Consider the following 12,093-nt stretch of genomic DNA (forward strand, 5'->3'; position numbering starts at 1 on the left):
GATTTTTTAGGTGAGACACAGCGTGCGCTGAACTGAGCCCACCCTTTAATCCTGAGGTTCATCTGCTGGGGCCAAGCAAGCTTGGACAGTGGCAGTGAGGTCCCCAGGACGTAGGTTTGTTTAGAGTGACCTTCTCTTAGATGGATTGCCTTACAGGGCTCCATCTGCCCGGGGGGCTGGGAATCGAACCCGGGTCGCAGCGGTGAGAGTCCTGCACCCTAACCACTAGACCACCAGGGGCCCCTAAAGTTTGTATTAGAGTTGAGAAGTAAGAACACTTAGAGCAGATGAAATAATGTGGGTGTGTGTTCAGAGGGACATCCATATGCAGCAAGAGTCACATGAAGTGTATCTTTGCATTCTTACTGGGTTTGGCTTTTTTTTTGGGCAGCAGGTAATTAAAGGTCATTTACAAACCTTAAAGTCCAAACCAACATCTGAGTCCAGATTTCTGTTCAAAGGAATTTTTACTTATGTCATGGCATTTAAACAGTTCCAGTAATGGTGTTTTGATAATGTTGTATCTGGATCAGCTTAGTAAGATTTACCACTAATACTATGGGATAGTGGAATTTTTTAAAAATTCATTTCTAATTAATCAGCAAGGTATTTCTGTCTTTCTTGAATATAACAGTATTCTTATTTTGGTAGACTCATACCCAGGAAATGATTCATAACCACATTATTATCTACTTCTTTAATTTCTCAGGATAACAGACAACATCCTGGCTATGGCTCGACCCTCAACAGAATTAATTGAAAAGTACAACATTATTGAGCAGTTTGAAAGGTAACAAATTCAGTCATTATTTATTGTAAGCATCACTAGTGTAATTCCTGATCCATTTTCTCTTTCAACATAGATTTGGATTGTTGATAAAGATCCTTTCATTTTAACGCTCTGCAGGTAAAGATTTACTCTCCACTAAGAACAAATGTGTGTTTCAGAAAATAAGGGATAATGAGATTTTGGCTGCATGTAATACTTTGACTCATCTATTCCTTCCTTAAGATATGGCATAAAAACCGTAATTAACCTCCAGCGTCCTGGGGAGCACGCGAGCTGTGGGAATCCTCTGGAACAAGAGAGCGGCTTCACCTACCTTCCTGAAGCCTTTATGGAGGCTGGAAGTAAGTTCCCTCCTGCTGCTCTTCCTCATTAATTATTGACTTTGGCTCTTAAAGGTATTTTTGCTCGAATCCCCGCGTGTTAAAAGTGGCTCTGTAAGAAACGTTGCACAGAATGGGATGTAAACATGAAACTTGGCAAATATAATCAAGAGCAAATAACACATTATTGAAGGTCATGTATTATGTGGAGAGAGACGTAGGGTTTATGTTCAGCTGTTTAAAATAAAGAAAGGACAACAGTTAGTTATATTTTCCTTTTTCTTCTTTGTTCACAATTATATGAACCATTAACGATGGTTCAAGTTCTGGTACAACTCACGTTTTCTTATCTAGACTATAAAAGGTTATTTCATGTGAGGACGAGAGAGAAAGTGCCTCTCTGTAAGAAGCAGGTGTTGACTGAAGAAGTGCTTTTATTTCTAAAAAAGAAAAAATTACCCTCTCCCTATATATAGCTCAGTAATCCTGCTCCAATCACTCAGTTTTGTTACAGCTTTTACATTCTAGCTCAACTTCACTTTGACAATTCTTTGCTACCTTTGTGTATCTTTTAATACAAAAAGAGAAATGGGAAAATAATCTCTTGCAAACAAGATGTAGTCAGATTTTGAGCTCCATTATGCAGTTTTAGGACTAAAATTTATTATTAGTCATCTCTGCATATAGTACTACGCAGTTCACATTCGGCCCGGCAGAAAATCACTGTCTCCTCTCTTTTTCTTTTAGTTTATTTTTATAATTTTGGATGGAAGGATTATGGAGTGGCATCTCTCACTACTATACTTGACATGGTAAAAGTGATGGCTTTTGCCCTGCAGGAGGGGAGGGTGGCTGTTCACTGCCATGCAGGACTTGGGAGGACAGGTATGTGCTCTACTGCAGGGTCAACACAACTGTTTTTGTAAAAATGCCAAAAAGTCCCTCTGTAAATCATTAATAATTACATTCTGTATCATTGCTAGATGTACATCTGTAAAATGGTTAAAAGTGCTTTGTCAAAATGTTCTCAATGGCTAGAGGAGTTCAGTTTTAGTATATTAAAAACAGAAACATGTAAGGTTAGAGAATTTTTTAATCTGTATCACGATTCCATTTCATGCAAATGTGACAGGTGCTTTTGGGTGGGAAAAATTCACCTGGTACACTTTCATTGTCCAGTGTTTATTACACATTCACAAACCTGCCAATCACTGTTAGATCAGGTAGATTCGGCGGAGCAGCTAAAATTCCATTTAATATTTTCAAGTCCTTTTTGCCTGTGTCCTTCCCACAGAAGCCCCCATTGCTCCCGTGTCCACAATGTGATGGAACTCTTGGAGATGCTGTGGTGAGCAACTAGCTCTCACTGGAAGGGTATTGAGAAGGGTTTTACTATCCTGTGGTTCATCAAATGCAACATTAATAAAATAACAGCATCATGTAATGGAGTGTCTTTACCTATATTAATTTCTATCCTATATTTCCACCGAGTATTTGCTTTAGTCTGGCCATTCTTTAACTATTGTATTTTTTACTGTATTTTTCTTTAACTATTTGTATTTTCCAGGTGTTCTAATAGCCTGCTACTTAGTTTTTGCCACAAGAATGAGTGCTGATCAAGCAATTCTTTTTGTCAGAGCAAAAAGGCCTAATTCCATCCAGACCAGGGGGCAGTTACTGTGCATCAGGGAATTCACTCAGTTCTTGGTTCCCCTGCGCAATGTGTTTGCCTGCTGTGAGCCCAAGGCTCACACAGTGACCCTGTCCCAGTACCTGACCCGGCAGAGGCATCTGCTCCACGGCTACGAGAGCAGGCACCTCAAACACGTGCCAAAGCTGGTTTACCTGGTCTGCAAATTGCTGCTGGACTTGGCTGAAAACAGACAGGTGGTAGAGGCGGAGCTGTTGGACATCCCAGACCTCTCAGCTGAGATCGAGAAGGCTGTTTCTCAGTTGGTGTCCACACAGCTCGACCAAGACCTTGCCAGGCAGGACAGCGAGATGTCAGACTCATCCCACACCCACTCCTCTGCTTTTGAGACCCAGGATTCTCATTGCTCCCTGGGTCACGAGTGTGATTCTTTCTGTAAAAGAAGGAATGTCGAATGCCTTCAGCCTCTTACTCATCTGAGAAGGCGTCTAAGCTACAGTGAGTCAGATTTAAGGAGAACTGAGTTTCTTCCAGAACAAGACAGCACTGTCTGGACAGTGCCTGCTCAGATATTGCAGTGCAACAAGCTCAAGCAGAGCAGTGGTGAGGAGTGTTCTGCCCCAGGTGAACCGAAGCCCCCGCTGGAGTTACACAAAGAAGCCTTAGTGCGCAACACGTGCATGTTCTGGAGCCAGGGCAGGTTTAATTTGGACGGACGGAAAGATGGATCCTCGCTGTACCACAGGAGGGGCTCCACCAAAGAAGTCCAGCGCAGCAGAACCTTCTCTTCAGGCCTCGCTTCCATCCACAACGCCAGGGAACCCGGAATGGCGAGGCACAGCTTGGCCAAGGAGGTCGGTCCCAGGAGGGACCGCAAGACTAACATGTATGGCAGGACAGTCTACGCCTCCGAGGACTCCGATTCTTCTTCTTCTTCCAAAGTGAACTTTTCCATTGGCTATGAAAGCCAGGGTAGCAGAGACGTGTCGGAGACAATTCCACACATTATCGTGCAGTCAGAATTAAGTCTGGAAGCCCGAAGAGTTTTGGCAGCGAAAGCACTTGCAGATATGAATGAATTTCTGGAAGAGGATGAAGTGAAGCAGAAGGTAGAAACATGGCAGGTAATTTTTAACTTGATTCCCTGTTAGGGGCTCTGCATATTTCACCTTGGTTAATTCCTAGAATGGCAAAAACACCACGTGGAGCTTTGAAGTGGCACATTGGGACAGCACTTTATGTGTGGTTCAGTAAATAATTGTAGCTGTCAGTTATGGGCCAGCTCTTTCACAGGCTGGCAAAATGCACCTACAACTTCTGGTCTGTAGCAGGAGGGTAGAGACCTCACTTCAGGATGTGTTCCTTCATTTTTCTACCTAGGGAAAATTGATGCCATTATCTGTGCTTGTAACTTGGCTGCTGGTAGCAAAAAATAGCACAGATTTTAAGGTAGACCTGTGTTGGTTTTCATCAGTGCTTTCTCAGAACTAATCAGAGGACTCTGTGAGTAAAAGAAAAAGAATTTAGTAGAAACTAAATTGCTTATCCTCGGAACCAAATCCTCCCAGCAACATTTGCTTTGAAGTTGGAATGCAAAGCTGGTTTATGTGTTCCAGTAGAGTACTGGGAGGTTCTCAGCTGCACTGTTTATGTCATCCTTCCACTTTAAAGAATCACTTGTGTTACTGCTGATTAATGTTGATACTTTGGAAAAAAAAATTCTTTTGGTAACTTTTTAGTCTTTTCCTGTTGAAACATAAGCAGCCAAGTACTGCTACGGTCAAAGGGAAGGTTGGCAGTGGTAAATAGATGATGCATTTCCAGTTTTGTTTTGCTTTCTTTTGTTTTAAGAAAGAACTGAATTCTCGAGATGGAGCTTGGGATAAAATCTGCACCGAGAGAGATCCTTTTATCCTCTGCAGCTTGATGTGGTCCTGGATAGAGCAGCTTAAAGAACCTGTTATATCCAAAGATGATGTTGACATGCTGGCAAAAAATTGCACAGAATCACAGGAAGCACTCTACTTGCTGAGAAAGGTAGATATTGGATCTGTCAATTCATTCTTTAACTTTGGGAAGGGAATTACACTTTTAAAAAGCCCTTTAAAAATCAGGGTGAGAATTCATTCTGTATGGAATAGTAGGAGTTGTAATCAATACTGTGGTGATGAATATTGCAAGAAAAGTACCAGACACAGTCCTTGAACTCCATCCAGTAGCAGCTCAACTTCAGCACATTTCCCTGCAAATTCTGCACCTGGAGATCCAGAGGCAAAGATGAGAAACCTTTGCTCTGTGACTCCATGGATGTCTTTTGTTGTGTCACATCTGGCAGCTGTACTTTATGCTTGTCCTACTTGCTGTGCAAACATCTTAATCTGGCAGCTTTGGAAGAGCTGGGGCAAGGAATAGGAAGAATCTGCTAATTCAAAGAAGCAGAAGCCAGGCCTAATTCTTCTACAGAAGTTAGAACTGTGGCCACCTGTGTTGTGAAATCCCTATGATAAATAGGTACTTGTGACCCAAACTGTTTAATTGTGCTTTCCCCAAAGGGAAAATAAATTTACAAGATAAATTTACAAAAGTAAATTAAAAAATAAATAAAATTCTCCATTCTTGATCTCTTAACTATACAAATTAATTTCCTAATTTGTTGTGAATTCTTTGTTTCTGAAGTATTTTTGAAGAAAATAGAGCCCCTTTTACTTTTCCAGATACCCAAAAATACAGCTACTAATCAAGAGGTGGTCAGAACTTCATGTGCAGTTACCATCTTCATGACATGACATTCAGAGTTCCCAAGTTTATCTGAAAACATCATGTTTCTTCCTCAAGAATTCTTCCACTCTATCAGAGCTTTGACTTTCTATTTATATTAAATAAAAACTGCTTGGCACCTGCTATAAATGATTGGGAAAGGAATAATAATTTTATCTTTCCTTATCTCATCCTGTATTATTTCAGAATCCCACAGGAGCTGTGTTGGCAGGGACCTCTGGACATCTTCTGGTCCAACTGTCTTGCTCAAAACAGGGTTGCCTAGAGCAGGCTGCTTGTATGGCAGATGCTCCAGTGTCTTAATTAAGGATGCTCTTAAGCTGGAAAAGGGATGGGAAGGAGCAGCCACAAAGATCTGTTGCTCCCTTTATGCATCCTTGCTCAGGAGTCTCCCTGCCAGCTTCCTTTAGTGGTTATGGACACTTGGAAGGACAGAGAGAGATGCAAGATCATCCTGAGTTAGATGGGGAAGGAGCCCTAAACATGGCATTTTGGGCTACAAAGATGAAATCTCACCTATTCTATGCCAATTGACATGAACGTTAATGTTCATGGAGGGGATCTTGAAAACTAAGTCTCCAGATGCACATCTGACCTCCTGGAGATTCCCAGAGCAGTTTGTGGTACTTGAGAGGAGTTTTTTTCCATTGCAATGAAATAATTATGTAGAGGCTCTTTGGGCTTGTGGGAATTCCCTCCCCAGTTCCTGCACCTGAAGGTTTCAATACAGGAAGGCACAGCCTGATATTTAAACAGCAGTTAACAAAACCTGAATGTTAAAATGTTTTTCATGGAAATATTTCTTCTAATGAGCTGCTGTTCTTTCACCCACCAGGAGCAGTGTCAGACTATCCTTTGTATTTTACACTGTGTGGTGAACTTGCAGATGCTGCCAGATGATGTGGAGGAGGCCTTACTTGCTCGTGCTATTAAAGCTTTCACCAAGGCAAGTAACCTTAAATAAATGTCCATGGCATTGTATTTACTTGGTTTAAATCACAGAGGGCTCTGTGAGAAAAATTACAGTAATTCCTTCACACTTATTTAGTTCAGAGTTTACATTTTATAATAATCAGCCTACATAAAGGGTAGCAAATATTCTTAACAAAATAAAACTCTGTCACTACAGCCTTAATCCCTGAGTCTCCTTTTTCTCTTTCTGGACCACTGCCAGTTCATGGGCATCTGCAAATTAGGGAAAAGATCATTTTTAAGTGGTGAGACTAACTAATCAGAGGGAGTAATTTACCAAAGGCTTTGGTAGGTTCTGTGCTAGAAGTCTTTCCATCAGATTAAACCATTTTCTGAAATTACACTGCAATCCAGTTCTGTTTCAGACCTGTAATGCAGGATGTGGATAATAACTTCTGCTTTTGGGATCATCCAGTAACAGTGCCAGGTGAAGCTGTTGCTCAGCTCAGAGCTGCTTTCTTTGCAGTTCAGCCAATGCAATTTGAATTTGAACAGAATGTTCACCATTGCTGCTTCCTAATCTCTTATGTCACCTCTTAAAAGTCATGACATTTCTCCTGCTACTAGTTTATTTCAGTGTCTAGTCAGCATAAAACTGAAAACACTTAGCATGAAGCACTCCACCATCAAACACATACTTTCTCTGATAAATCTCAAAGCCACTTTTTAAAATGTTGGGCATCTCCTTTGGGTTTTGCTGTGTGATATCTACTTAACAACTGAACTTTTTCTCTTTTATTAGACAAGCTTCGATTCTGAAAATGGACCATATGTTTACAGTACCTTGAAAAATGTGTTTAAACAAACACTGGAAGAAAAAAGGAAAAGGATTAAGGAAGGAATAGAGAATCCTTCTTGATTTCTACAAGCTCTGCCGAAGCATTAGATGGGCCTACCAAATTATTTTGCATTTTCCAGCTACTGTATTTTGTGCTACCTGGCATGATCTACCTAACTTTAGGTAATAGTTATTAACAAATAATTTTATTTTTTTAGAGGGAGTTTTAGTGACAGTTGTTCAATCTACACAGTTTTAAAGAAGAGCTCCTGTGTGACCATCCTCTGTAGCATTTGGTTTTCAGGCACTGTGCTTTTATGTTGTGAAGGGTTCTCCTGTTCTCAGATGTGCTTATTGATTTAGAAACCTCTGTTGTTGGCAAGAAACATTATTTTCAAGTTACACCATTGCCATAAGTTCAGTGCCATGATACACAAAGGTTTGATGAATTGAGTTAATATTTATGGATTACATATGTTTACATTAATGTAAATTTCATTTTACTTTGCAGAAAATAAATATTGGCTGAACCATTGAAACTGCTTTTCCTTTTAGAAATTTTAAAATAAGGCAAAGAGTAATAATGGGCAGATCTCGAGGTCTGCTATTGACAGCAGGCAACATTTTCCTTTAGATCTCTCAAATAACTGTAACCAATGTGTTTCTAAAAGGTGTTGCAGGAGAGAAACACATTGTGTTGAGTGTTAGTTATCAAGCCTTTAATTTAGACTTTTTCTGGCTAAGAAAGCTTTAAACAGTTCTTAACAGGAAATTGACTGTGGCAATTTAAGTGCTTAGAATAAGAGTAAAACGTTACCTTATTAGCTAAACTTTTATTGATCTGAAATGAAAAACCACTTCATTGTGAAATCTTAATAAGGATATAATTCTGTCCATACTCATGTTCAGCAAAAACTTGCATAAATAAGTGTAACATAATAATACTAAAAATAATTAATCAAAAACTTATTATCTGCAATACACTTTGTAGAGACCTTTTTATCTAATAAGACAGAAACAAGTGGAACATCATCATAACTGCAGTTTTGGATTACAGCCTTTGGCTTTGGACTGGAATGCCAGTTTGCAGGATCAGCAGTTTATCCAGTTTGATATATTTAAGTAGTTAAACAAGAATCTGTCCTTTTCTGAAATATTTTTATTCATTAATGTAAATGACTAATATTTAGAGATAAAAATAGAGCGGTTTGAAATAGATATAAATTATACATGCTTCAGCTCTTGCATGATTTTATATGAAATTCAGATCCATACAAGTACTTTGGCAGAATCATCCTAAAATAAGCACACTTGAAAGGAAAATATCACATGTGAATCACATACACAAACCCAGCTTTGTAAAGAGGGAAGGCAACATGACAAGCAGTTTCACATTAGCATGCCTTAGCAGTCAGGCTTGGGAACACTAAAATGCATTTGCAAGTGTCTTAGTTTCCCAAGAAATTCTTTGAGTTTATTACAGTTAACAGCTCCAAAGAGCCAGCACCAATTCCTGGTGCTGTTTACTTTAGCTGTGTGTTTTAGCTTTTTATTTCTACACCCCAATACACTCGGGGTGCAGAAACCAGGTCAGTTTTGTGTAAGTCAGTGTAATGAACAAGGGCTTTCACAAATCATTAGCTCCAGCTAGAATAACCTTTCTGAAGTTAATGTCAGGTGTTGGCATTCGAAAAATTACCGACACACAGCCCGTGTAAATGGTAGTGTAGGACTGGGCACTTCTTTATTTAGTACGTTTTTTGGTTCACTGACAAGTGTGTTTACAATTATGGCCAAACTGGACACCACATCTGGTGGAACCCATCATGGATAAAACCAAAAATAGGCCATCTGAATGAATAATCAAACCTAAAAACTTTAGTAGCAGCCTCTTAATTAATTTGTGACCCAAGTGATGCAGATCAAGGTGACCCAATTGTGCCTTCCGGTACCTGAAGGGAGCCTACAAGAAACATGGAGAGAGACTGTTTATAAGGGCTCCAAAGTGACAGAAAATAGGTTTAGATTAGATAATTAGGAAGAAGTTCTTCCCTGTGAGGGTGGGGAGGCCCTGGCACAGGTTGCCCAGAGAAGCTGTGGCTGCCCCATCCCTGGAAGTGTCCAAGGCCAGGTTGGACGGGGCTTGGAGCAACCTGGGCTAGTGGAAGGTGTCCCTGCCCATGGCAGGGGGTTGGAATGAGATGGTCTTTAAGGTCCCTTCCAGCCCAAACCAGTCTGTAACTCTGTGATGATTCTATTAAATGTTTAAACAGCAAATACTCCTTGTCACTTCCTCATACACAGCTCTGTGGGACAGCCTTGCACCTGTGGGTGGTGTGTGGGCAGATTTCTCCTCACACTCATCAGGAGCACTGCCTTGCATGCTGACACTCAAATCCTCACCAAATCCTGCTGCACCAGGATGGCAATGGGCCAGCAGCAGGATGGGACAGGAGGACCCAGCCTGCCTCTACTGCTTTCTCTGTTCTTCCACAAAATTCCTCTCCTGTTAGAAGGTCACCTCCATACCAGCAGCAGCCTCCCGTGAAACAACTAGTGCAGTAAATCACTGAAAACTTGCTATCTCTATTGAGACTTTCCCTGAAGTCACATCAGGATCTTTGGATCCCCAACCTTGCCTTACAGGACAAACCCCTCTGCTGCTGCTGTGCTGTCCATCTCCGTAACCACAGGGTTCCTCTTTCTTGATCCTCTCTTGCCTCAAGTCCACCAGCCAGCTCACTTCTGATGTGTGGTAAGATATGGTAACTACCAAAATACCACTAGAAGAACCCTGAATAGGAAAACATGCCAGTCACACCCTTTGGAGCCAAATGCCTCCTTCTGCAGTGCTTGCCCTCGTGCTCTGCCACCTCACTCACTGGAGTGTGACTCATACACTGCAGCCTAAAGTTAGGTTTTTGCAACATTTAAATAGCTGTACGTGGCAGGACTGCTGAGGATAAATTACTACAGAAGTAAAAAAACTGTGTGCACCATCCCAGGCCAGAGATGAATAGGCCCAGGAATTTTGGAAAGGTAGCAGAGCAAATAGAACTGTGTAAAACCCAGCTGAAAATAAAAGGAGGAAATGGCAAAGGAGTTGTTTGTACAGTTTGGGGGGGGGTGTTTATCTTGTGCACAAAAGGAAATCAAAAACCTCCCCACCCCCAAAAAGATTGGAAATGTGGAATATACTCCATAGTAGGGTCTCAGACCTCTGTAACCTTAAAACAATTTTATCATGCTGCGACAATAACAGCTTGAGCCAGTGCCTCTGAGGAGGGACCCTGAACAAAGAACACCCTGGGCTTTCATACCCTCACAGGGCTCCTGCTGTGTGTGAGTGTCCCGTCACCTGGCTGGTGTCACAGGGCCAGCCTTCTGCTGAGCCCTCCCTCTCATACAGTCTTAGGGTCTGTCAAATTTGGCTTTTCACTCTGATGCACCATCAGAACCACAAGAGCACATTGTCCCTGAGGATGTGAAAATCCCAGAACGTTCCTGTTGCATGATACCCCCAAAAGCAGACCAAGGGTCTGTACAGATGTTGACTCATTTCCCTCTTCCCAGACATGCTGCACACATCAAAGCTGCTATTTCTGCTCCCTGGGCACAGTTCTGCTTCTGTTCCCTGTCTCTGGCTCCCCACAGCACACCCAGCTCCACACCATCCTTGGAGGGAGTAGGATGAACCATCTGTGAATAGAACTCTGGGTTATGTGAGGGAGCATCCCTTAAATCAGTCCACAGTTCACCTGAAATGTGCATCACTTGCTCATACTGCTGGTGCTCTCCTCCCTCACCACATATTAGGCTTGCTGGATTCAAGATGTTGCATCAAGTCCTATCTATGTGCCCGTTGTGGCTTGGGCTGTTGCTGCTGCCCCTCGCTGAGCACAGGCTGGATCCAGTTGACTGATCTCTCATGGGCTCCTCATTTCTGTGTTACCACTCCACAGGTGATCCCATATCTATTAGTTCTTGGTCGCCTCAGTCCAAGGTTTAGTCGATTCCCCCCCAGGCCAGAAGTCCATGGCCAACAAAATCCCATAGCTCTGAGAAAACTTTGTACCTGCTTTTTGTGACTGGACGTGGGAGCTTAATTATGGCCTCTCTTTCTTCTGGATCTATCATTCATTGCCCCTTTCCTAAAATGAAGCCTAAGTATTTAACCTTTCTTTTGGCAGAGCTGAGGTTTGGGTGGAGATGCAGCTGTTCCCTGTTTCCAGGGCAATATGTTTAGTACACAGGCGATCTCGTCTCAATTTGCTAATGACAAACGTCTGCATGAACCAACTGTACAAGAAGCGATTCACTCAGCAATTTTATACCTCAGTTCCAGTGCATTCAGTGCCAGACTTCTCCGCAGATTCAACAGGCCTAACCTTCTACCACCTGAAGGCCACAACAATTTGGGGTCTCTCCTAACTTGTGCAGGGGGCTGTGGTCTCTCACTTGGCTCACAGGGATACTTTGGGGTCTCTCCTAAGGCGTACAGGGGGCTGGGGTCCCTCGTGTGGTTCACTGGGATATTTTGGGGTCTCTCCTAAGGCGTGCAGGGGGCTGGGGTCCCTTGGCAGGCACGCAGCAGGGTTAAACTTCAGGGGGTTTCTTGCTGTTCTTCCCATGCCCGGCTCTGAGTCGAGGCTGTGCTGAGCTGGGAGCAAATGTGCCATCCCTGCTCTGCCCGGGCTGCTGGAACAGCGGGCGGGCCCATCCCATCCCATCCCATCCTATCCCATCCCATCCCATCCCATCCCATCCCATCCCATCCCATCCCATCCCATCCCATCCCATCCCA

At 42.3% G+C, this 12,093-nt stretch overlaps 1 protein-coding gene across 1 annotated transcript in view; it reads left to right on the plus strand.

The window, feature by feature from the left end:
* Positions 1-7,828, plus strand: part of PTPDC1 (protein tyrosine phosphatase domain containing 1) — a 27,853-nt gene extending 20,025 nt beyond the window's left edge. The window contains exons 5-11 of the mRNA XM_017830927.1: positions 710-790; positions 1,013-1,131; positions 1,858-1,995; positions 2,678-3,885; positions 4,613-4,798; positions 6,375-6,485; positions 7,254-7,828. Coding sequence (XP_017686416.1) covers positions 710-790; positions 1,013-1,131; positions 1,858-1,995; positions 2,678-3,885; positions 4,613-4,798; positions 6,375-6,485; positions 7,254-7,370 — 1,960 coding nt within the window. The 3' untranslated portion in view covers positions 7,371-7,828. The remainder of the gene's footprint in view (positions 1-709; positions 791-1,012; positions 1,132-1,857; positions 1,996-2,677; positions 3,886-4,612; positions 4,799-6,374; positions 6,486-7,253) is intronic.
* The last annotated feature ends 4,265 nt before the right edge of the window (positions 7,829-12,093 follow it).

Source organism: Lepidothrix coronata, unplaced genomic scaffold (assembly GCF_001604755.1).
Source record: "Lepidothrix coronata isolate B3197 unplaced genomic scaffold, Lepidothrix_coronata-1.0 Scaffold186, whole genome shotgun sequence".
Classification (NCBI taxonomy): domain Eukaryota; kingdom Metazoa; phylum Chordata; class Aves; order Passeriformes; family Pipridae; genus Lepidothrix; species Lepidothrix coronata.